Raw genomic sequence first — 23,966 nt, forward strand, 5'->3', positions numbered from 1 at the left:
TTTCCGTCGATATGTCAGTAACTGTGAACGTGAAGGAGCACAGACCTCCCGTCGTCCATTTTAGCTGAGAGGTACCCTTCCCGTACACTCGCCTAGGTGCTTGGTCTTATCGATAACTACATAGGTCGGCAACCGCCTGCTGCCCCTGCACGCAACCAGGGGGGACGGGAATGAGGGGTAGCATCCGCTAGTGCAGCCCAGGTTCCGAATGGGGATGTCTGGACAACAGGAGCGCCGCCTGCTCGCCAAAGAATTCGGGGAACAGCCAGATTTCCCCCAAAAACCGCCAGGAAACGAACGCTGTTGGAAATCGCCAATGCAAAGCCCTCCAATCCATCGCCAGCCTGCCGTCTTTTCAGAATGGTTGGTTGCCTACATCAATGTCTGGTACTAAAGGTTCCGCCCTAAGAGGTGTGCAAGCAACAGGCCGACGACTCGCGACAACACCGAGGTGCTGCCAGGTAAATATGTGGAACCCTCATGACTCTCTCACTCTTGGGTACCTTGTCGCCGGCCACGAGCGCTGACTGATGTCCCATGTTGTTGAAACTGCAGCAGCTCCCCGCTTGGTCGTCCGTTTGCTCCTCTTCTTCGATACCGGATGGTAGTTTCCGGAGACAGTCCACCGCTGCCGCTCTTGTTGGCGCCGGCGCCGAAGCCGAAAATGTCATCCCCACCGGCTCTGCGGCTCCGGCCAGACTCGCTCCGTCTCTCGACGCCTCCACCACGGCCGCCATTTCGGCCGATCCGTTCCCTGTGCTAGAGCGAGCTGCGGCTCAAGGGGAATCGAGCCGTCACGAGAGAGTACCTCATGCTTGGGCACCGGCCAAGCCCACTCCGTCTGTTGCCGCCTCCACCACCTCGGCCGATCCGTCTGTGGTACTGTGGCATGCGACGCGTGGGGGATTGAGTCGCCGTGAAAGACGACTTCAAGATGAGCCTCCGGTTCCTGGGGTTCAATTGCCCTTTGAGAAAAAGTTCACGCCGTTTTCGCCTACAAAGACGCTGGCCATGTTCATCAGGCGCAAAGCTCGCAAATATCCACTCGAAAAGTGGTGCGTTCTCCGTGCTCTTGCCAGCAATAAGTCTCCTCGATTGCCCGGTTGTCTGGCACAATTCATGTTCAAGCAACGTGTAGCGTACTGGCGCAAGTCTCGAGTCTCCTTCTACCACCTTAGAGGACTTCCAAGCTACCTCGAAACAGAGCAAGAATGGGCAAGGCGCATAAAGCGTCTTGCAATGAAGGGATACAGCACCAGCGATCTCGAAGAGTGGTCATGGATTTTAGAAGGAAAAACTGGAGACGAAATCGTCCAGCGCTTCGTCTCCCGTGATACCTTCAAGCCATATTTTCTCATGAACATGGTTCTTGGACGCGATAAAAGGATATTCCAAGCGGAGAGCCTCGCCGCCATCTTTGAGTATATCTCCCGACACTACCTGGAACCGAGACAAAAACCTGAACAGCAACGTGTTGGCCCAGAATTTCGATCTGACGTCTTCAAGATTATGATGTATCGACTCATGTGGCATTGCGCGGCCATATGGCCTGCTGCTCTGATCTCGGTTGCCCATCTCGTTGCGACATACCTCGAGACCTGCCACGTTGATGTTGGAGGTGATGACCCAGTGAGATGGCAGAGAATAAGATGTCGGATATTTAACAGCGCTCTTTGTGCGCTTGACAGGAGGACGCCCATCGCTCCTTACAAGCACATCCGTTACAACTGGGAAGCCCAAAAGGTCCTTCTCGCCGCGTCTGTCAGAATGAGACCTCACTTGCTGATTACCCAGAACGGCTACCGCTCCATAAGAAGGGTGTTGCTGGGGATGAAGAAAACACCAGCAGAGGAAAAGGCCATGATTCGGTCTGCAAAGACCTGGCCACCATACCGTTTGTCGTGGGATGGAGTGGACGAGCAACGCGATCGTGAAGAAGATCTGAGCAGGAGTGCTAAAGCAGGAATCATGATGGTTGAAAATGGATACCCCTCTCAGCCCATTGATGAGGCGTTGACCAAGCTGGGTGGTTCACTGCCCGGCCGACAGCGCACGATCATGACCAGGACTGACGGACCACCCAAATGGAGCAGTCCCAACATGTTTGTCTACGCCACGTGGGTTACAGCCATCGCGGCCACGCGCAACGTTAGGGAGGCCTGGACGGAGTTTCAGAGACCTCCTCGACCCAACCTCCAGCCTACTGCCGATGTGTATGCTGCCATGTTGGAGAAGCTGTTTGCAGAGCAAGTGCCCCCAGATAGTCCGCTGCTACCGGGTGACTCGCGACATTATGTTTTTCCAGTTCATGACGGTAACCTCAGCGCCTATGAGATCTCGAGACTTACTCCCCCGTCTCCTGATGACTTGTATCGACAAATGCGGGAGCGCAATATCCGACCAAACGACCGTCTCCTCGAGCTTCTACTTCGAAACACCAACTCAATCGAGGCCGGGTTACAATACATCCTGGACGGCGGGTACAGTGCGATTGCGAGACAAGCTTTGGTTGGGTGGTCCGAGGATGTCGAGCAGCTAAATACCCTCCCCGTTCGCGTATTCGATGCGTGGATCAAGCTGTTGTGCAAAACGCACTCCAATTACCCAGACCCGGACCCTCAGTCGTTCTCCCATAACCATATCCCACTGGCTATCAAAATCACCAAGCTGTACCAACAGGGGAACGCAAGGGCTGCCCACCAGGACAAGCGGCCGTGGTACACGATCCTCCGAGCTTTGGCCACCGACAAATACATTGTGAGAGAGGGTGAAGGAACAACACATCCACACTTGCATACGCTCAAGGTGTTTATGAAAGCATATCGGCAGACGGTATTCGCAAAAGGCTTGGATACCACCATCTTCGACCTACTGAGTCTCATGGTACGAAAGTCGACGGTTGCACTGGCATTTGAAACGAGGAAAGCGATGGCTACAGCAACACCAACCGAGAAGTACGGAGATTTGAGAATGGTGCCAGTGATTCGGCTCGCTGCTCAAAAGCTCCATGCCACTTTCAAAGAGATGGTCAGGCCCATTTCGGTCCCATCCAACGGCAGCGCATCAGCATGTTTCGAGCTCCCTACGTTACAGTACACGCTGACGGCGCCTCATATATTCCGGTATATGCAAGCTCTAGGATGTCTGGGCAACGCCCAACTGATGTTGAGCTTGGTAAACTGGGTGGTCGACTCCTGGCTAGACCCTCGTATTTTGGAGAATGCAAGGGAGCCGGGCGAAACCGAGTATAAGGTCCTGATGCAGACGTTTGCATATTTTATGGAGATGTGGCCTCATCTACCAGTCAATGATTCGCTACAAACCATGCTGGTCAGAACGAGGCAAAAGCTCGAAGCACTCAGGCAGACACAAGGCTGCACTTGGCACATCCCGGCAAAGAGAACGGACGGAGACGTGAAGGGTACGGATGCCGTCGTTGCTGCGCGTTGGCTCAACACACAGCTACATACTGATACTTGGCTCAATAAGCCATCCCGAATTGTTAGAAGAGTTAGGCAAGGAGCTTCTGGGGGCAACACAGAACCCTAAAGAAACAGGCATGGCTGAATTTTGAAGCCGAGAAGATGGACTTGACTGCGGAGAATAAGCGACGATGGAATTACTCCCAACTCTAATCGAGTCATGCGGATACACAGTACGCTGGAACCAAGATACCCTACCTAGATAGTAAGCGAGCGAGCAAGGAGCACTTTGGAATATCCGGTCTGCTAGGGTGTCTTTTATGGTGTTTAGTGAATTTGGGTCAAAAAATTTGCATTGATGCAGCACCTTGGAAAGTTACAGATTGCTTATGTTAACGGACTGTTCTTGGAACTGTTGAGCGTTGATCATGACATGTCGGCCTGAGTTCCGGTCTGGATTCCGGGCGCACCGGTGCAACAAACCGGAGATAAGTGGGTCTTCGCCGGTCTTTGGTGGGTCCTGTTTGTGCGGTTGGAGAATCCGCAAACGGCAGGGACGCGGGCTTTTTGATTGGGCAATTGATTTTGCTTGGCAGCTGTTTGGTCACAGCTAACCCTCGTCACAACCGTTAAACAAAGAACCCACAGTCGCGGGACGCGTTCCTCACGAGGAAGTTCCGTTCGCTGCACATCCCAGTCGAACGAGGAGCCACTCAGTCTCCCACTGCAGTCTTGGGCACGCAAACCCGCAGTCCGCAACAGGAAGGAAGAGAGGGATTTGGTGGACAAGGGAGGGGAGGAAGAAAAAAAAATGAAATAAAAAAAAAGAAAGATTCCATCCGATTCAAGTTCGTCGTTGTTTGCGGGTGGTTTGCTGCTCCTCCTTTTACCACGGTCACCCGCCTTTTTGAGACCTCGCTCTTACGTCCACGCGACAGCCAAAATATCTGAACATCGATGGATATCTGACCACCACTGCTTTTACGTATCGCATCACAACACCAACTCACACATATTAGACTGCAAACGATACGAACACAAAGATTCCTCTTATTGTCACTTTATTCTATACCCTTCCACAAACCGGCGTTGCTCATACACGATCTGTTACTTTTCATCAATAAACGGGAATTGCTAGAATTTATCACAATTATCTCACCTTATCATCACCACCAACTCACCTCACTGGAACATGAAATAATTCGAAAAATCCAATATCACAACAAGTCACTAAATGTCTGGGCCAAGACATCCCTGAATACCTCCTCTCCAGCCGGCTGTCTTTATTCTTGTCATAGGTCCACCCTTGACCTCAACTTTGTTCTTGGCTTCGAGTAGAACTAAGCGCTAGTTCGTTATCAGCCAAGCCATGGATTTGCCGGATCGCAGCCATGGGGGCATGTTCATCGACGTACCTGCCGAAACCATGGGCTTTCAAGAAGACTACTTGGACATGTTCGCGTCCGTTCTCAGCCAGGGTTTGGCTAAAGAGGGTGACTACGTTCACCATCAACCACTCCCGGCAGCCAAAGAGGAGTGCCTCGAGCCCATAGCGGCGACGACCATCACTCCAAGCCCCGACGACCCTCAACTTCAACTTCAACTCGAGCTCGAGCAGCAATTCCAAACCGAATCCGGTCTAAATGGCCTTGACCCCGCGCCCGCGCCCGAGTCCGAAGACGAGGCGGATCTCCCTGATGGATTTTCAGATGAGAGCCCAGACGATGACTTTGTGGTCCAGCGTAGTAAGCACATTACGGTCGACCTACCAGTATCGACCCTGATAAACCCAAGGTCGACATTTCAAAGAATCGATGAAAACGATAATCTCGTACCGCCTCCACAGTCAACAGCTGAGCGCGTCGCTGTCGAGGATCTCCTGAAAGCCGCGAAAGCTGCTGGGAAGAATAAAGAAGATTACATCGAATTCGAGCTACACGACTTCAACTTCTACGTAAACTATGCTTACCACCCTCAAGAAATGCGACCAATCCAGCTTGTAGCGACCAAGGTGCTGCACGACAAGTATTACTTTGACGGAGTGCTGAAATATGGCAATACCAAGCACTACGTCACGGGCATGCAAGTGCTTGAGCTGCCTGTCGGCAACTACGGTGCGTCTCTGCACAGCGTCAAGGGCCAGATCTGGGTTCGATCCAAGCACAATGCTAAGAAGGAGATCTACTACCTCCTCAAGAAGCCCGCATTCGAATACACCAGATATTACCAGCCATTTCTGTGGATTGCAGACCTCGGAAAACATGTTGTTGACTATTGCACCCGCATGGTGGAAAAAAAGCGCGAGGTCACCCTTGGCTGCTTTAAAAGCGAATTCATCCAGTGGGCTTCCAAGGCTCATGGGAAGTCAAAGGCTTTCCAGAACTGGCGGGCTCAGCATCCCCGTGATGATTTCCGGACTTCGGTCGCCGCCAACATCGGGTATATCTGGAAGGAGATTAATGGCGTGGCAGGCGCCAAGAGGGCAGCGGGAGACCGCCTTTTCCGGGAACTCATGATCGTGAAGCCGGGTCAGTATTTCAGACAGGAGGTTCCTCCAGGGCCGTTGGTCACCGAAGGCGATCGAACTGTTGCGGCTACCATCGTCACTCCCTACATCAAAGAGTGCTTTGGTCACATGATTCTTGGAAAGGTATTGCGTCTGGCAGGCGAGGACGCGGAAAAAGAAAAAGCGGTTAAGCTCGCAAAGCGTCTCAAGATAGAAAACAAAAATGACACCAAGGCCGACACCAAGGACGATATCATGAATGATACCGCGACAGAAAGTCTGCCGACATCACTTCGGGCCTTGCCAGTTCAAGTGCTAGAGGCCACACCCATTGAGTCGGATATCGTATCCATCGTATCCTCGGATCTTCCTCCGTCAGAAAACAACCCACCGCCTTTGACAAACGGGAGCGTGAAGCCTAAAGCGAAAGCGAACCCAAAACCAAAACCGAGCACCCAACCACTCCATGCAGCCCACGTCAAATATTTGAGCCAGGAACTCGTCAACAAGATCAAGGTCGGGGATGTCATTTCAACACCCCGAGATGACAGTTCAAACACGGACACCAAATGGAAACCAACGGACACGGATGATCACAGGTGGTTTGGCCTTGTTCAAAGAGTACATACCGCCAAGACCAAGAGTGGCCGTGGCCTTAGTTCAAAGAGTTTCGACGTCATCTGGTTTTATCGACCAGAAGACTCGCCGTGCTGTGCTATGAAATACAAGTGGCGCAACGAACTCTTCCTTTCCAACCATTGCACGTGTCAGGAAGGCCATTACGCCCGCGTCAAGGGCAACGAGGTGCTTGCGGTCCACCCGGTGGACTGGTTCAGCACCCCGGAAAGCAACAAAGGGGAATTTTTCGTTAGGCAATTATATGAGAGCGAGCAACGGCGTTGGATCACATTGCAGAAAGATCATTTGACTTGCTATCATAATCAGCCTCCGAAACCGCCCACAACTCCATATAAGCCTGGAGATACGGTTCTCGCGACGCTCTCTCCGTCTGACAAGTTTTCGGATCCCTACGAAGTCGTTGAATACTTTACGCAAGGGGAGAAAGAGACGGCATTCGTACGGCTCAAAAAACTGTTGCGACGACGAAAGGTCGATCGTCAAGATGCGCCAGCCAACGAGCTGGTCTATACCGAAGATTTGGTGGATGTTCGAGCCGAGAGAATTGTAGGCAAGTGCGTCGTGAGATGCTTTCGCCCGGATGAGCGAATCCCAAGTCCATACGATAGAGGAGGGACGGGGAACATCTTCTTCATCACCCATAGGCAAGATCATGCGGGATGCGTTCCTCTTGACACGTTCCCACCCACTTTGCGTCAAGGATTCAACCCCTTGGGGAATCTTGGCAAGCCAAAGTTGAGGGGAATGGATCTATACTGCGGCGGTGGTAATTTTGGACGAGGCCTAGAAGAGGGCGGTGTTGTTGAGATGCGCTGGGCCAACGATATCTGGGACAAGGCCATACATACCTACATGGCCAATACCCCGGATCCGAACAAGACTCACCCTTTTCTTGGCTCCGTGGACGACCTTCTCCGCCTTGCCCTGGAGGTATGTACCCTCTTGTTTTGAAATAACTTGATTAGCATAAGCCATCCTGACTAACATCTATTAGGGTAAATTCTCCGACAATGTGCCCAGGCCCGGTGAAGTCGACTTCATTGCCGCCGGTAGCCCGTGCCCCGGGTTCTCACTGCTTACCCAGGACAAGAAGGTTCTCAACCAAGTCAAGAACCAATCCCTGGTGGCCTCCTTCGCCTCCTTTGTCGATTTTTACCGACCCAAGTACGGCGTCCTCGAAAATGTCTCGGGCATTGTGCAGACGTTTGTGAACCGGAAGCAAGATGTCCTTTCACAGCTGTTTTGCGCACTTGTTGGCATGGGCTATCAGGCCCAGCTGATCCTCGGAGACGCTTGGGCTCACGGTGCCCCCCAAAGCCGTGAGCGCGTATTCTTGTACTTTGCGGCTCCCGGTCTCCCTCTTCCGGACCCGCCGCTACCATCTCACTCCCATTACAGAGTCAAGAACCGCAATATCGGTTTTCTCTGTAATGGGGAATCATATGTTCAAAGAAGCTTCATCCCCACCGCCTTCAAGTTCGTCAGCGCCGGCGAAGGCACCGCCGACCTACCCAAAGTCGGGGACGGGAAGCCGGACGCCTGTGTCCCGTTCCCGGATCATCGTCTGGCGTCGGGAATCACGCCCTACATTCGTGCCCAGTATGCCTGCATTCCCACCCACCCGTATGGCATGAACTTCATCAAGGCCTGGAACAATGGGAACGGAGTAATGAGCAAGAGCGACAGGGATTTGTTCCCTAGTGAAGGCAAGACCCGTACAAGCGATGCATCCGTGGGCTGGAAAAGGCTCAATCCCAAGACGTTGTTCCCTACCGTCACAGCTACTTCTAATCCCAGTGATGCGCGCATGGGACCTGGGTTGCACTGGGACGAAGACCGGCCGTATACGGTGCAGGAAATGCGTCGGGCGCAAGGGTATCTCGATGAGGAGGTGTTGGTGGGACGGACGACAGACCAGTGGAAGCTGGTTGGCAATTCGGTGTCTAGGCATATGGCGTTGGCTATTGGGTTGAAGTTCCGGGAGGCGTGGCTGGGGACGTTGTATGACGAGAGCGCTGCCGTCGCTACGGCTACTGCTACTACTACTACTGCTGCTGCTGTTGGTGTTACGGTACCGGTTATGGAAGAGCCGAGAGTCGGCACGACGGACTCTACGAGGCTGTCGAGATCGCCTGTTCATACTGCGGTTGACCTCGACGACTCGAAGAGCGAGAGATCGAGGAGTACCACGCCAGCAACGGTACTTTCGACCTCTTCGGCCGCCGGCGATGGGTCGGCGAATGCAGTAGGGTTGGAGGATAACGATAACGACAACATGGAGATGATGGAGGTGACGAGGAAAAGAAGTTCACCTGCTGTCGATGAGGAGGGAATGCGACCCAGTAAGGTGCAGAAGGTGGAAGTCACGGTGGCTTCACCAGCATCCAGGAGGTCATCCAGACAAACATCCAGGAACCCAACCGCCTCCCCATTACCTGAGGCCAGCAAGGCCACAACCCACGAAGCTCCGGCGCCAGAGGAGCCCGAATCAGACGCCGAGTACTACTCTGAGACGTACGATAAGGAGGGGTTCGATGGTGACTACCACAGTGGCCATGAGGATCAGTATTCGGAGGAGGACGAAGAGGAAGAATACGCGGAACCGGAAACGATGACGGTCAACGGCATGACGATTGTCAAGTTGTAGTGCGACGAGGTAGTGTCATGTCCGGGACCGTGGGAGTCGTGGGTGGCTTGATGGGTTTGCTGTTGCTGTTGTGAGTGCTTGTTCCGGAGGCATGGGTCAGTGCGGACAGAGGAGCAGGGAATCAGCATATCGTGGATGAGTAGAGGTATGGGATAAGAGTGTGAGGGAGAGCATGTGCACGGTTTGAAGAGAAACAATATAAACAGTTCAATTGGATGTGCATAATTTTACAGCATTATTCAAGTAGATGTTTGGCATGGGCGCTGCTGGATGGCAAGCATTCATTCAGATGGGAGTCTTGGGCGAAACCGTACAAAAACTCAATCTATTGCTAGCACCGGCTCACACGTCGAGAATGACCCAAGTCTGACTTGGATAACCATCAGCATCATCATCACTTGGAAGGGAAAAAACAGCAGAAGAATGAAGGCGAAGGATGCATCACGGATTTATCATCTCATCCAGATGGTTGCCAGTCTTGTATACATAGAACCATAGATAGGCCTTTTGGGCCAACATCAAGTCTACAAAATATGCGCCGAGAGGAGATGTCCAAAATCCTGTAATTTGGAAAATCCTCAAATCTTTCTCATCAAGCGCCGCTACACAGGCCTGCAAGAGCGGGTGTCCGTCCGGTGAGCGGCAAGCACTGCAAGCTCATGGCAAAAGCAAAGCAAGAAGCAAAAGTGCTGATGTTACATCCGCATCCGCATCCGCCCAACCCCAATGCAGGGGTTTTGTCCTCGATCCAAAAAGAGCCTCAGGAACACCCCCGTCAGCCGAGAATGATTGGCCCTGAATCGCGGGCGGCTGGAACCCGTTTTGGCGGTTCCAGGCTGGCGCAACCAATGAGGTTCGTGAAATGTGAGAGAATGCTTATTTTGGGAAACAAAGGGGGAGGAGAGAGACAAGGGGACTTCGTTGGTTGATGATTTTCTTCTTTTTCATACCCAGTGAGTGACGGTGAACGACCACCAGTCACTCGCTGATCCCCCTAGTCGAAGACAAAGAACGCTTGGCCATGAAGCGCCCAACATGGACACTAAGAGCTGACTCGATACGAATCATATGCGCGGAGAACCTGACTGACGAGGAATGAGGGCGTCTTTGTTAGCAGGGCATCCAGTGAGGAAGAGGCATACTATCTCCCCACGTCCAAGTTGTGTGCCTGGATCGATATGCCGAGCAAGTGGATATTCACCTAGTGTACAGTATTGACTCCAAAGACGACCAACGACGACTCACAGTGACTGGGCCAGTCGAACGAAAAGGTCTAGGCACTTTTTCTTCCATGCGGTACTACGCTTTTCCCCCTCCCCATGTCCATATCCATGGCATATACCGGATAATTAATCACGATGCTTGGCTGGTCGAGAAAGTTGGCCGCCAGCTATCCAGTGATTTCACGATGCTGCGCAGCGTCTCTTACCATGCCTACATCCATGCCCAATTCTCTGGGCAACCCGATCCAAAGGACAATCAAGACTGGGGGCCTGGAGAGATTCTCATAGGGCGGCGGCTTTCTCAAAAGAGGAATGGTGCGTGGGTTTCGTGACGCGACATTACCTGTCATCGCATCTTGCATCGAGGACCATGTGGTTTTTCTGGAGCTAGCTAGCTAGCTAGCCCAACGAAGAAGAGGCACCTTTGGGGCGGCTTTGTAGTTGGGCTATGTACTGGCTCATGATATCTTCTCTGCTTTGAACTTTCTGTCTCTTCCTCTTCTCCCTCTTTTCTCCCCATATTTTCTTTGGTCTGTGTGTTTCCATCATTCTCTGGTTCTGACTTATTGGTTTTTGGAACTTGATCATCTTTGTCTGTTTCTATCAGTTCTCTCCTTTCCTTCACTCGTCATTACTCATCATCAGCGTCTGTTTTCACTATACAAGCGTTTACTTCAGTTGTCCCCACACATTCGACTTCCATATTGTTTGGGAATTTAACCGCCCAACACACACATTACAAATCATATTGGATCCCGTTGGCAAAGGGGAGTAGTAACACAAAGAAGCAATTGATCTCCTTTCGTCAAGTTTACCACCGCTTCCACGAGATCATCCGTCCTTCGCCCGCCTTACGCCTTCAGGAACAACCGAAGGGGGATCTTAGTTCTATTCGACTGGTCGGTGTCGATCAATTCGATTCTCTCACTTTTACACCATAATTTGATTCAACGGAGGATAAACAAGCAAATTTGGGGTTCAATTCAATTTTTCTCTTTTCTCAAAAACCTTCCACGGGTACTCCGGGTCTCAGACCATCGGTTACACCCATACACGCATATATACTCACTCGAGCATCACAACAACACCAACAACCACCAACGAAATGCGACCTGCCACAACAATACTGGGTCTTGTCGGCCTTTTGACAACTGCTGCTGAGGCTGGTCCTCTCAGGAGTCGTGAGGCACGGAGGCAGGCGGCGTGGCAGAAAAGGCATGATGAGGATGGGACGACGACAACAACATTAGCAGAGGGCGGCGGTGGATCGACGACAATTGTGGTATCTTACACAATACCAGGGTTTATTGGAGTTACGACGGACTTTCCGAGTGACTTTGGAAAGTCCTCAACATCGACGACGGGGGCGGCTGTGGTTAGCAGTAGTGGTGTCGCAGGCGCGCCTGGGGGAGTGTTTGTGACGGTATCAGGTTCCGCTAGCTCATCGTCAGCGGCAGCAACATCATCATCCGCCGCGGCTTCGAACACTCAACAACCAAACGAACCCGCCGTCACCAGCAGCAACATCCTGAACGACCTCCCCACGGCCGTGACCGGCGCCCTCCCCTCCGCCACCACCACCGTCTCCCCCGAGATCTACGCCAAGAACCTCGCCGACGCTCGCCGCTACAACGAGCAGTTCTCCAGTCTCACCAAGGACACCACCTGCACACCCGGCCAGGCCGCTTGTGTGCAGGGTGGTCGTGCCTACTGCAACGCCCAGGGCAAGTTCAACGTGGCTCAGTGCGGCAGTGGCAAGAAGTGCTTCGTCATGCCCATGACTACCGTCCAAGGTGTGGTGATTGATTGCTACGAGCCGGATGAGGCGGCAAAGGTTTTGGGGTCTGTTGCTGCTCCCATCGGAGGAAGTAGTAGTGGGGCAGGAGGAGGAGGAGGAGGAGAGGTAGAGGTCACGCAGACAGTGGTGGTTACGCAATCTGCCGGCACGACGACCATGACGGTGCCTCCTCCTTATGGATCTGAGAGCAGTTCTGCTACGCAGAGCGTCGGTCCGGTGACGGTGACTGTTACCGTTGTTGAGCCTCCTCCTCCTGGAGGAGTACCTTTATCGTCGAGCGCTATCACTACTTCTGCTGCAGCTTCATCGGTCATTGCCCCCGTGCCGCCTACGACGAGCTCTGCGACATCATCTTCATCGAGTGTTATTGCGGTCCAGCCTCCCGTTTCTTCGTCCGCTTCGGTCACTTCGTCCTCTTTGGCGAGTTTGCCTCTTACAACTACTACTGACAGCAGCAAGACACTCATCACGGTGACTGCTACCGTTACGGATGGCGGCAACACCTACCCGATCACTTTCACCATAGATCCTAGCTCGGCACATCCGGCTGTGTCATCTGTAGCTACGACTTCATCTTCCTCTTTTCCTTCCGTCAGCAGCTCCGAGCCCACCTTGAGCTACAGCTCCGTCATTAGTATGCCTCTAGTCTCCTCGAGCAGCATCCTTTCGTCGACCGCCAGCGTCTTTTCGACCATTAGCAGTAGTAAGCCGTCTCCTCCTAGTGCCACCACCTCCCCTTTCTCCACCATACCACCTTCTACTCTCATTCCACGACGTTTCCTAACCAAAGTATTTCTACATTCAAAGGCTCTTCACTCTCAGCCCCATCTTCAGCTCCTGCTCCCGTGACCACCACCAGCGACATTACCAGCAGCAGCATCACCACCACCACCACCACCATCGCACCCATCATCACCAGTAGCGCCGAAAGCAGCGCCGCTTCTTCCAGCAGCACCACCGACGATGACCCGCTCGTAATCATCCCCGTCACCGGCACCGTGACCGACTTGCTCTCTTACGATGCCTTTGAAGCTCCCACTCAATCCATCCAAGTTCCCTCTGTTCCTTCCGCTCCTTCCGCCCCTTCTGCTCCTTCTGCTCCTGTCGCCCCTTCCGCTCCTTCCGCCCCTTCCGCCCCTTCTGCTCCCACGGGCATTGTTGCCGGCAACGGCCTCATCAAAGCAGCCGCCAAAGTCACCGCCGCCCCTACTGCTGCTGCTGCTATTTCTCTCGACCCTCAACAACAGCAACAACAAGCATCAGAAGCACAATACTGGGCAACAGTCGACCGCCTGTTCAAACCCCCTCAGTACCAGTACTCCCCCGGCCACAAGAACGAGTTGAATGTATATGGGAATGGGAATGGGAATGTCAAGTTGGCCGGTGCTGCTGTTTCTGCCAGTACTTCTGTTTCTGTTTCTGTTTCTGCCGAGCAAAGTAGTGCTGCTGTTTCTGCCAGTCAAAGTGCAGTCACAGTCTCTGTTGTGTCGGTGACAGTTACTGAAACAGCGACAGCTACGCAGACGCAAGAAGCAAAGGTGGTGGTCCAGACGGTTACCGAAACCGAAACTGCAACCGAAACCGCAACAATAACAACAAAGGAAACGGTTACTGAGACGAAAAAGGAGGTTTCGACGGTTAGGGTGACGGATACGCTGATTCATAATGAGACGGCGACTGTTACGGAGACGCAGACGGTCACGGCAACGAAGACGGTGGATGGGCCGGCGGTTGGTACTGCTGCTGCTACTGCCGCTGCGTGAGTCAGGTTAGTGACTTGGAGGATCATGGATACTACACTATATCCGTCGAGTAAGTGAGTGAGCAAGGGGGAGAGGAGCTCTGCTGAGGAATGGAATGGGATATGAGATAAGAGGGGGGGCTGGCCCACGGATTTTGATCTACCAGTTTGTGCTTTGAAGAAGAACAAGAATTTCTTTTGTAAATACCTAGCTACACATACGTCTGGGGTTTTAAGTTGTTTGGAATTTGGAAGCGGGTGGGGGGAAACAAAAAGGGTTTGATACCATTGGGGAGGAAATAGTCTTTTATTTTTATTTTTATTTTAGCATTTGCAATTTTGGTCTGTTTTCTAGGTCTTTAAGTTTTTTTTTTCTTCTTTTTTTTTCTTTTTCGTTTCTTTTGTTTGTTGTTGCATTTATCAGTGACATCAACAGCAGACACCAATTATCAAGTTTACATATCTATCACAATCCACTCTGTAAAGGTGTACCTAAGCGCAATCTTGCTGCTGGATGTAGTGATACATATCCATTTCAATCATCACTTTTCTCTTGATCTCTCTCTCTCTCTCCCTCTCTCTCTGCACGTCACTCCCTCCACCAAAGTTCAATACACAATTCCATGCATGTACATGTATCAACCAAATACGAGAAAGAAAAACTAAATGGTATCTTTGACTTTCTATAGAGACTCGGAAGAAAAAAAAAGTGATGACGATAATGTAAAGAGGTGATAAGTACCTATATGTAGGTAGGTAAAAAAAAAAAAAGGCAAAAAAGTAGTGAGGCGGGCCTTGCTCAAAATAACAATAATAGGTAACGTAGAAGTGAAGTGTAGAAGTGTGAGGGATAAAAAAAGAAGAAGACAACTGAACACGACCCCCTGGCTACTTTCCCTCCCTCCTATTTTCCTCATCTCTTTTTTCCCTTTCCGCCTCCTTCGTCCAACGAGTCAGCCCCAGACTAAGTAGCTATGTGGTAGGTTAGTTAGGTATCTCTATGTATGGTATGGTATGATATGGTATGGTACATCTGTATGTATATGTAAGTTTGTATAAGCAAGAAAATAAAAATAAGAGAAAAAAAAGATAAGAAAAAAAAAAACTAAGTGCAAGTAGATGTAGTTGGTATAAACAGACACCGCCCTCGCCTCCTTCCATTCTGACAACCAACCGATCAACATCTCCCAGCCATCTCAACCAATGCATCCGCCTGTCGTTTCATATCAATTCAGTCTTCAGCACCCCCACCCCCTCCCCAATCGATCGTTTGTTCTCCTGGCCCCGGTGTCTGGTCTGTTTGTTGCCTATCCCTTCTTTATACTCACACACATACACGACACCACTTTACTTATTAGTTATATGCAAGGCCCGCCTCACTAACCGTCATCTGCTAACCTTACCACTAGTCCCTTCCCCATTGTTATTACTTCCACCACCACCGCTGCTACTAGTCCCATTACTCCATCCCCTTCTGTGCCCGCGTTTCTGTTGTTGTTGTTGGTGTTGTTCCGGGACGGCCCGAACAGTTGATGACGAGAGCGGAGGCCCGTCGGCGCTCAGCCTGTGGGGTGCCGTAGTTATCGCGACCCCGACATCGTACCCAAGCCCTTTGAACTCTTCACCGACATCGACATGATCTTCTTCTTCTTCTTCTTCTTCCACCCCGTGAGTGCTCGGCCTCGTTGGAGTCTGAATCGGGTTCGGGTTCGAGTTCGAGTTCGAGTGCCGCCTCGCGTCACCAGCGGCATTCAATCCCTCTTCTTCCTCCTCGTCAAGATCCTGCGACCTAGGTCTCGACCTTCTCGATCTCTGATCAGTAATCGTACCTTCGTCCGCACTCTCCTGGGCGTCATCGTCTTCTTCCTCTTCCTCCCCATCCTCAATGATCCTCTCCTCCACAATTTCGCCTGGCCCGGTAATAATGGGACTAAAGCTATCCACCTCTTCCACCTCCTCTTCCTCTTCCATGCCCGCCATCCCTAGTCCTCCCCAACCTGCGCCCGTCCTGCTTCCGCCCCAATGGCTATTGTGATAGCCACCACCACCGCTACTATATCCACCGCCACCATGTGCATTCTGTTCTTCTTCCTCTTCCTCCCCAGGCTCCTCCTCCTCCTGGATCGTAATCTCCCCACTCCTCCGCCCCATACCACTAGCGCTCGCACTCCTTGAATGACTCGCCGAAGCTGACCCGGACGCACCGCTGCTACTCCTTTCCTCTCTCTGCCTACTGCTAGCACCAGCGGCACTGCCGCCAAAGTTGAGTACCGGGCCCTTGAAGATATTCTTCTTTCTCTTGGCGAACATGACGCCGCCATGGCCACCGGGTCCAACTACGGGCGATCCGTTGCCCGGTGCCCTCGGAGCAAAATATCCTCCCGAATTGACCGAGGCAAAAGGGTTAGGCGAGCCAGGGGCGGGAGGCATGTGGTAGTACTGCGTGTTGGTGTTGAGGGCGGAGAGACCGCCTCTGCCACCGCCGCCATTGCCGAGGAAGGCGGCGTTGAGGCGGCCGTCATCGGAAGAGCCGTAGTCATTGGGCGAGTTGGCAAAGAGACTGGGGCCTCCGATGCTGCCGATGCCTAGTGGCGGGCCGGTGCGGTCACGGACGTAGCGGATGTTGCTTGGGAAGCCGACGGTTGTTGGCGTGGCGGGGAGAACCTTGACCGAGTGGTGCGGACTGCGGCTGGCTTGTAAGGCAGATTTTGAGACCGATGTAGAAACGGAATTGTTGGAGGAGGTAGAACTGGCTTTGCTGTGGGTATGGTGGTGGGTGGGGTGCATTGAACGGATGGAGGAGACCGACGAAGAGGTGGACTTCCTGCCACGAAGGCCCGCGGTACCAGAGGCTCGCCGCATGGTGGAGCGCGGTGTTACGGGTGATGGCGATAGGGACTGTCGCTTGTGGGAGCCTGACGTGTATGTGCGTGGAACTGGTGGCAAAGAGGACGGTAGCGAACTCGAAAGGCCGACACAGCCGTTACTGTTCTTAAACGGTGCAGAGCCTGCGGAGAGCGCCGGTGACGCTTTGTTGGCGTAGCCGTTGGCTACTACACCCTTAGGTAGACCAGCCGTACCCGATGTGATCGGAGAGCTCGCTGCTGGATACTTACTCGTCTGCGGCCGTTGAATCTCCCCATCCTTGGATTTGCCATCCTTCGCACTCTGCACGGCGGCCTTATCCGCTAGATTAGGGGTCGATTGACTGGCGCGCTTCTGCGAGTTCTTATGCCGCCGTGTACTCTCAAAGAGCCAATGCGTCCAGTTCTTCCAAAAAATCTTGGTCTTAGACGGCCTCTTCTTCACCTGGTTCTGGTCATCAGGCAGCTGTAGACTCCCGTTCAAGTCCAGAACTTCACTCGTAGTGACCAAATGAAGAGTTGAGCCTCTCGATCGCGCACTCCTCAGAATACCCTCCTTGGGCGGAGGAATCGGCTTCCTGTGCCGCGAGGAGCTGGTAGATCTGCCCCTAATTGAGTCCTTATCCAGCGGCGGAGGTGGCATATCGCCCTCTATCGGACTACGAGTTTCAGTTGCGCTTCTGGGATAGTCGGACAAGCTGGGCATATCCGGGATGAGCAAAGCCGGGTAGTGCCCGCTTCTCCTGCTCTCGCTTCGCCCTCGTGGTCTCTGTGGCTGCTCTCCGAACGGGGCATACTGTGACTCTTCTACAGTAGCCAAAGCATTGAGTCGACTGGAAGCCTGAGAGAAGCGTCTCGAGTTTCGGTTCTCCTCCTTTTCCCTGCGCTTTCGTTCCCGTCTCGCCGCTTTCCGTTCCTCCTTCTCGATCAATAGCGTCCACCAGCCAGCAAGGGCGTCGCACTTCTGGGCTATGACGCTCTCCATCACCGCCTCCGTATCAACCCCAGCGCTTCGCATCCGATGTAACGTCTCTTTCTCCAACGGCGTTGAGAACGGCGGTGGATGCTCGAGTTTCAAAATCTCTTGTTGTTGTGGCGCGTATTCGGAGAGAAAGGGGTGGGCGAGGATATCGGGCAGAGACGGTCGTATTAGCGGTCGTTTGGATAGTAGTGTCTTTAGAAGAGATAGCGCATCTTCCGGAAGGGTATCGGGGTAAACTGGTTCTTCGCCAAGAATCTTTCGCCGGGTAACTTGCTCGTCATCATCGTCAAAGGGAAGCTCGCCGCAGAGAAGGGCGAAGAGAATAACCCCCAAACTCCAAACATCCACCTTTTCGCCCGCATACTTTTCGCCCTTTAGCATTTCCGGAGCCGAGTAACAGATGGTACCGCAAAACGTCTGCAGATACTTGGCACTGCCCTCATATTCGCGTGTGAAACCAAAGTCGCATAGCTTGACGTTCTCGTGTTTGTCGAGGAGGATGTTTTCCAGTTTCAGATCTCGATGGACACAAGATTGTCGATGGACGTAGCACACGGCGCCCACTAGTTGCGCAAAGATCCTCTGCACCTTGTCGACCGGTAGCTTGCCATGTTGAAGGAGGTAATTGTACAACTCGTCGCCTGTGAAACACGTCAATGTAACTTTAGAGAGGGCGCATACGAGATGGAAAGGCGGTCATGGTATTTGCTTTCGTACCTGGACAATATTCTAGCACCATCCATACCAAGTTCTCCGTTACGACCACCTCGTATAGTCGGGCGATGTGCGGGTGGACGAACTGGCGATGATGATGGATTTCGCGAGCGAGGTTGGTGTCATCCTTGTTGGCTGACTTGAGCACGACCTATATATGCGACCGAAGAGAAAGGTTGAAGTTCGAATTAGCCCGAGTGTCTCGGAAGGGACAGAAAGAGGCCGCCAGCGCAACACACCTTGGAGCCATTTGTAAGTTTGTGGGTGGCCAAGTAGACCTTGCCGAAGGATCCTTTGCCAATTAGTCGTCCGAGGGTATAGTTTCCAACCGATCGAAGGTCTTTGCTCGAGAACTCGCTGCACAACAGAAGAGATGACAGAAGGTGATTAGCAAATGGGGTCTTGTTTCGTCCGAGGAGCGCAATTGGGGAACCTACTCGAGCAACTCCTGATATGAACTCGCAAGCTGTGATGGGCAAGGCTTCTGTGTCAGCATTCCCATTCCTGCAATCTTGAACGTACGGATATTGAATGGATGGGATTATGGGAAGGGGGGGTAAGCAGGCTCGATCGAAGCAGGCAGGCGGGCAAGCAACGCCAAAGCAACGCAACCCAAGTGCATATCCTCTCTCTCTCTCTCTCATACACACACACCTTGGCTTTCCGTCCAAGCGCCTCGGCCTTCCCTTTTGCCGTCTGCATCACTCCGCGCCGTCGGGACGGGACCCGGTCCGCATCCGCTTCTGGCCACCAGCGACTGCAATTACTACCTTGGGGGAAGTCGGGGGTATGAAAATATCCAAGTTATGGAGCGAGGCGCAAGCTATCGAAGCGAGAATAGGTAGGTGATTGAGGGGGAAGGACAGTAGTATCCGTGACAAGGGGACCGAGGGAACCAAGGAGATTATTAACGGAATTGGCGGACAAAAAGAGCGTCTTTGTAATTGTAGGATGGTACTGTCGTCGAAGATGCAAACATGGAATTGGGAATGGGATATTCTGTTCGTCGTTGGGGGCGGTCGGGGTCTCGGAGAATTGCGACGTTCGGGACTCTTTTTTTTTTTTTTTTTTCCTTGTCGCGTAATACCACCTCAACGCCAAGTACTACCTAAGTAGGTCAAGGTATGTAGTAGTAAGTGTATGTAGTCGGGAGCGGACTCGGAGAGAGAGAGTAGACGTTCGGGATGCACAGTAACAGACGGACGGGGTCTCTTGGTCGCGTGGGAAGTGCAAGCCTCGCTCGTTTCGTTAACGGCGGTCGGTCTGCGCCGTGGCCGACAAGGGGCACGTTCGCTCGGGGTGGACTTTTGGATTGGAATTGGGATTAAAATCGAAATAATGGGCGTGTAATTGTGTAATTGCCCAGGCGTGGTATGGCTTCGTTGCTTGTCGATCCTCAGCTTTCCTTTCCACTGGAACTTGTCTCACGGCCCGGGAATGGGATGCGATGGGCTACGGTTATAGCCGGATATAGCTTGTGTAATTGCTTTTTGCCTCTAAGCAATCGACGAGGAGAACTGTCAGCGACCAAGTCCCAGGGCCTGGACAATAATTTGAAACAGATTCGAGGTGGACGGGAACTTGATGGCGGATGGATAGGAGGAGCTTCAAAAGTGTCGCCAAGCAGTCCAAGTGGAATGGCACGTCGGCCAATGTAAAATTACGGGAGACGGTACACAGCAAGGTGTGTAGTGTATTATGCCGGGGAACGCTACCAAGATAATCAGGAGAAGGATGCATCGTTTCGCTGGCCTTGTGGGGCAGCTTATTTACCACGGGCCGGGCAGAGCACATGCCGATGTTTTTCTGTTAGTGCTTACCTAGGTAAATATTTCTGTCTATCAGAGTAACTCACTACAGAATTCCTTCTTTCTACCACTTCGACTTCTCCTTGAAGATCGACGCGCTGATTTTGTCCCATCTTTGGGAACAACCGTTGATGTACATAAAATATACCTATCTACCCCCTTCGTTTCGTCGACTCCAGGTCTATCTCTAGCAAAACAGAAACTGGGGCCCGTCCCTTGTTAGTGCAGTCCACCAGCGCACGGGCTATCATCCGACCGGGCATCTCTTTCCCATCATCCGTCCACCTATCATCCTTTTCCTTCCTTACCTAGGTTCCATCCAGCCATTCGTTACAATGGAAGCCTCAGCATCCAATGCCTGCCTACACTCGATACCATCCCCAATTCCAGCGTTCCAGCTGGCTAGGTATTTTGTTGGTTGGTTAGCACTAGGATGGATAGTTCTTCAGTGTACAATACCGTACGTAGTACATGCCGACCACTTAACGGAGGCTAACGGGGGAAGGGAATGTCAATTACCAGTTCGTCACAAACTCTCGTCATGCAACCTCACAGCTGGCTGGATGGAGCTCGACCCGGACTGCATGCAGGGGAGGTCCCGGCAACTGAATGACGGACTGTCGTCGCTTCGGGCCTTCCATGCGACCCGTCCGTCGTCCACTACTACACTAGTTCTAGGTAGATATGTTCCTCTCTTGGCGGGGACTACTGGTGAGTGTTCTTTGCATTTCCCGGCCGCGTCTTCAGTCGGAGTGTTGCTTGCTACGAGCGGTAGTAATATATGGTCATATACTCAGTAGTGTAAGGTGTTGACGTCTATAAGTATATAACTTCATGGTCTCAACTTGTAACGAGTATGCGCTAAAGGTAGTGTACACGGTACTACTCCACGGTACTGGATTGTAATCGTGCAGCATCAATCATTTTCTTTCCACATCCTGATATCTTTCAATGTCCTGACTATGTTCCCAATTTTCAACCTTCCCATAATATATGTGTACTATACAGAGAAGACAGGAATGTCCGCATCCAAATCTCCATTTGCGCTGCGGTTACTATGGAAGAAGACTGAGGACTGGGGTATGAGTGCGGCCCCAGCACCATCACCATCTCCGTCTTTGCAGTTAACGGGACGGACCCACTGAATGGGGCCCTCGGTATGAGATGGGTAACCGTAGAGGTACATATGGAGTTATTGTAGACGAACCCATGGGGTAAAGGGGAAAAGGCACTACATAACCTTACCTCACTGTACGCCTCTTGGCTGTTGCTTGTGATTCTTGGACGAGATGAGGAAAATGAAGTTGATGGTATGGATTACCAGAATGACAATTCTTTTGTGGTGGTTAATGTTGTTTTACGGTATACTATAACGCAGCGAGTCCGCCTTGCTCCATTCAAAGCTCATAAACGCATATTCACAACGGCCAAACTAAGCCAAGCCAGCTGATAGAAGTACCTGAGTTGCTGATACTCCTTAATATTATAGCGCAACGTATAAATATATAACCACATTCGTTCGAGCCACTTCCATCAATACTTATTACTAGGCGTAATCCATTACCGCTCCAAACCCGTACTCTCATATCTTTCATGGTATCACTTGCAGAAAAAAAAAAAAAAAAAAAAAACAGCCGCGAAAATCCCCTAAACCGTCTTGGTCACTCCGCTCTCCCTCCACCGTTCCCACTCGCTTGCTCCGCGTGCCCGTGCCCGTGCCCGCCGCTGTTCACACCCGGAACCCAGTCCCTCCACGTGCTCGGATCCTCCACCATTTCAAACACCCTCTCCTTCTTACTCTTGTACCTCGGCGTATCATCATCCATCGCATCCAAATCTCCCAGGCGACTCTCGTCATCCGAGCTGAAGCTGCTCGAGCTCGGGCTGCGGTTCAACACCATGCGGACCTTGGCACCCTCCTTCTTCTTGATCTCCAGCTGCTCCTTCTTGGCCTTCTGGTGCTCCTCGTCGCCGCAATCCAGCGCCCGAATGTGCAGACCCGGGAACTGCCCCTGCAGGAACGCCTGCAGGTCAGGCAGGACGCACTTGTCTGGGCGGTAGGTGCCGCTGTCGTTGTCGATGATGAGCTTGTAGTCCTCCGGGTCGCGAGAGGTTTCGGATGATGCGCTTGGGTGATCGTGTGTCTCGTGGTCGAACCCGTTCTCGCAGGTGCTGCTTTCGCCATTCCCGCTTTCCTGGTCATTGTAATGGTGGCTTGAAGAGTCCGTGTGAGGGTGATGGTGCCTATGGCGCTTGGAGATACGTCTGATGAAGAACTCGCCCGAGCAGGCGATGTAGGTCGCCACGTCTGAGTGCATGGTGTGCTTGCTCAGTAGATCAATACCGAATTCCTTGCCCGTCTCGGTGAAGCGCAGCAAGCCGTCCAAGGTGAGCACGTAGGTGAAAATGCGACCTCCTTCCGCATAATGCGCCATCTTGAGAAACTGTACAGAAGCCTCCCTGCTGCGTTCTGCAAATATCCCGTATTGGGTACTAGAGTCGAAATTGTAGATTCGCCTGTGTTGCTTGTGAAGAACTTTGTTCAGGATGTGACCCCTGAAACCTTTTTGCGAAAACATCTTGCCGATAATGGGACGGAACTCGACGTAGCGGTGGTATAGCTTGGGAGGAACTGGCCCAGCAAGTTGGATTTCGTTGGCTTGGAAACTGCTCTCTGTCTGTCAGCAATTGCTTCGTCATACTCGACCTTTGAGCTTGGATCACGCACTCGTATTTTTGTGGCATATTGCTGTTGTCATCGCTGTCTGATCCGGCTGTCGTGCCTGTCAGCCGCCCGATCATGGGACTGAAGTGCTTGACCCAATAGGTAGGACCCAGAGTGCACATCTGGGCATGAGGTGGATCCGAGAGGCCGAGGACATTAACGCTGATGTGTATCTGAGGTGTTGTCCATTTCAGTCCATTCATGAGGGCCTCAATGCCTTTGTGGAAATATGCCCGTTTGCTGCCCGAACGCTTCCTAACTTCAAAGAACTTGCCATCCAGTCCAAATCCCGGCCAGTCCTCGTCTAGGTGATCCACCTTAATGGTAACATTGCCCAGTCGGTCATCATGGTCTGGCCAGTCCTCGTCGTATAGGCGGCATTTTAGTACGAATCCTGTGGTTGGCACATTGGCAACAATCCAGTCTTCCTCCCATACCGGCTCCAGACTATGATGTATAGTCCGTGTCCTGCGCGTGAGTGGAGGGTCTTCTGGGTGTCGCTTGGGGACATCAGCAGTCAGTGTGGCGTGGATGTATGGATCGGCGGATACTGTCTGGATATCGGCCACTGGGAGGTTGATAGCCTTGTGGAAGGTGATTTTGATGGTATACCCAGGAGGAGCGTCGGGGAGCGGAGTTGGATCGAATCCACCTGGTGGGTTATCGTCATTTTCTTGAGGTTCGTTTTGACTTTGCTCGCGTGAACTGTCCTCAGGAGGATCATCATACGTGGGTTGCTCAAGGTAGTGCTCTGATGCGGCAGAGGGGAGAGCCATGTTTGCAATGTGGGAAGAATCCACAGAGTCCAATCAGTCTGCTCCAGTCGTCGTAGGGATTAGTGTTCTGTTGTGCTCGTTTGGTTGGCCAATCCCATGTTACTTTTTCCACCACCACGAT

At 52.3% G+C, this 23,966-nt stretch overlaps 5 protein-coding genes across 5 annotated transcripts; 3 read left to right on the top strand and 2 right to left on the bottom strand.

Moving 5' to 3' along the window:
• Nucleotides 1-537: 537 nt before the first annotated feature.
• Nucleotides 538-3,830, top strand: NEUTE1DRAFT_131398 (uncharacterized protein; the record flags this gene model as incomplete). The annotated part of the gene is made up of 1 exon (XM_009855209.1): nucleotides 538-3,830. The coding sequence occupies one exon, from the start codon at nucleotides 538-540 to the stop codon at nucleotides 3,547-3,549; it is 3,012 nt and encodes a 1,003-aa protein (XP_009853511.1).
• A 961-nt stretch (nucleotides 3,831-4,791) lies between these two features.
• Nucleotides 4,792-9,472, top strand: NEUTE1DRAFT_67631 (uncharacterized protein; the record flags this gene model as incomplete). Its single annotated transcript, XM_009855210.1, has 2 exons — nucleotides 4,792-7,497; nucleotides 7,562-9,472. 2 exons carry the CDS (start codon nucleotides 4,792-4,794, stop codon nucleotides 9,212-9,214), a joined length of 4,359 nt encoding a protein of 1,452 aa, XP_009853512.1.
• Nucleotides 9,473-11,542: 2,070 nt separating this feature from the next.
• On the top strand, nucleotides 11,543-13,998 carry NEUTE1DRAFT_148171 (uncharacterized protein; the record flags this gene model as incomplete). The annotated part of the gene is made up of 2 exons (XM_009855211.1): nucleotides 11,543-12,938; nucleotides 13,043-13,998. The coding sequence occupies 2 exons, from the start codon at nucleotides 11,543-11,545 to the stop codon at nucleotides 13,996-13,998; spliced, it is 2,352 nt and encodes a 783-aa protein (XP_009853513.1).
• A 1,114-nt stretch (nucleotides 13,999-15,112) lies between these two features.
• NEUTE1DRAFT_148172 (uncharacterized protein) lies at nucleotides 15,113-19,038 on the bottom strand (the record flags this gene model as incomplete). Its single annotated transcript, XM_009855212.1, has 4 exons — nucleotides 15,113-18,463; nucleotides 18,540-18,687; nucleotides 18,776-18,893; nucleotides 18,974-19,038. The coding sequence occupies 4 exons, from the start codon at nucleotides 19,036-19,038 to the stop codon at nucleotides 15,363-15,365; spliced, it is 3,432 nt and encodes a 1,143-aa protein (XP_009853514.1).
• Nucleotides 19,039-21,049: 2,011 nt separating this feature from the next.
• Nucleotides 21,050-23,845, bottom strand: NEUTE1DRAFT_124083 (uncharacterized protein; the record flags this gene model as incomplete). The annotated part of the gene is made up of 3 exons (XM_009855213.1): nucleotides 21,050-21,102; nucleotides 22,080-23,018; nucleotides 23,128-23,845. 3 exons carry the CDS (start codon nucleotides 23,843-23,845, stop codon nucleotides 21,050-21,052), a joined length of 1,710 nt encoding a protein of 569 aa, XP_009853515.1.
• Nucleotides 23,846-23,966: the final 121 nt, after the last annotated feature.

The sequence above is a fragment of the Neurospora tetrasperma genome, assembly GCF_000213175.1.
Source record: "Neurospora tetrasperma FGSC 2508 unplaced genomic scaffold NEUTE1scaffold_5, whole genome shotgun sequence".
In the NCBI taxonomy this organism is placed as follows: Eukaryota; Fungi; Ascomycota; class Sordariomycetes; order Sordariales; family Sordariaceae; genus Neurospora; species Neurospora tetrasperma.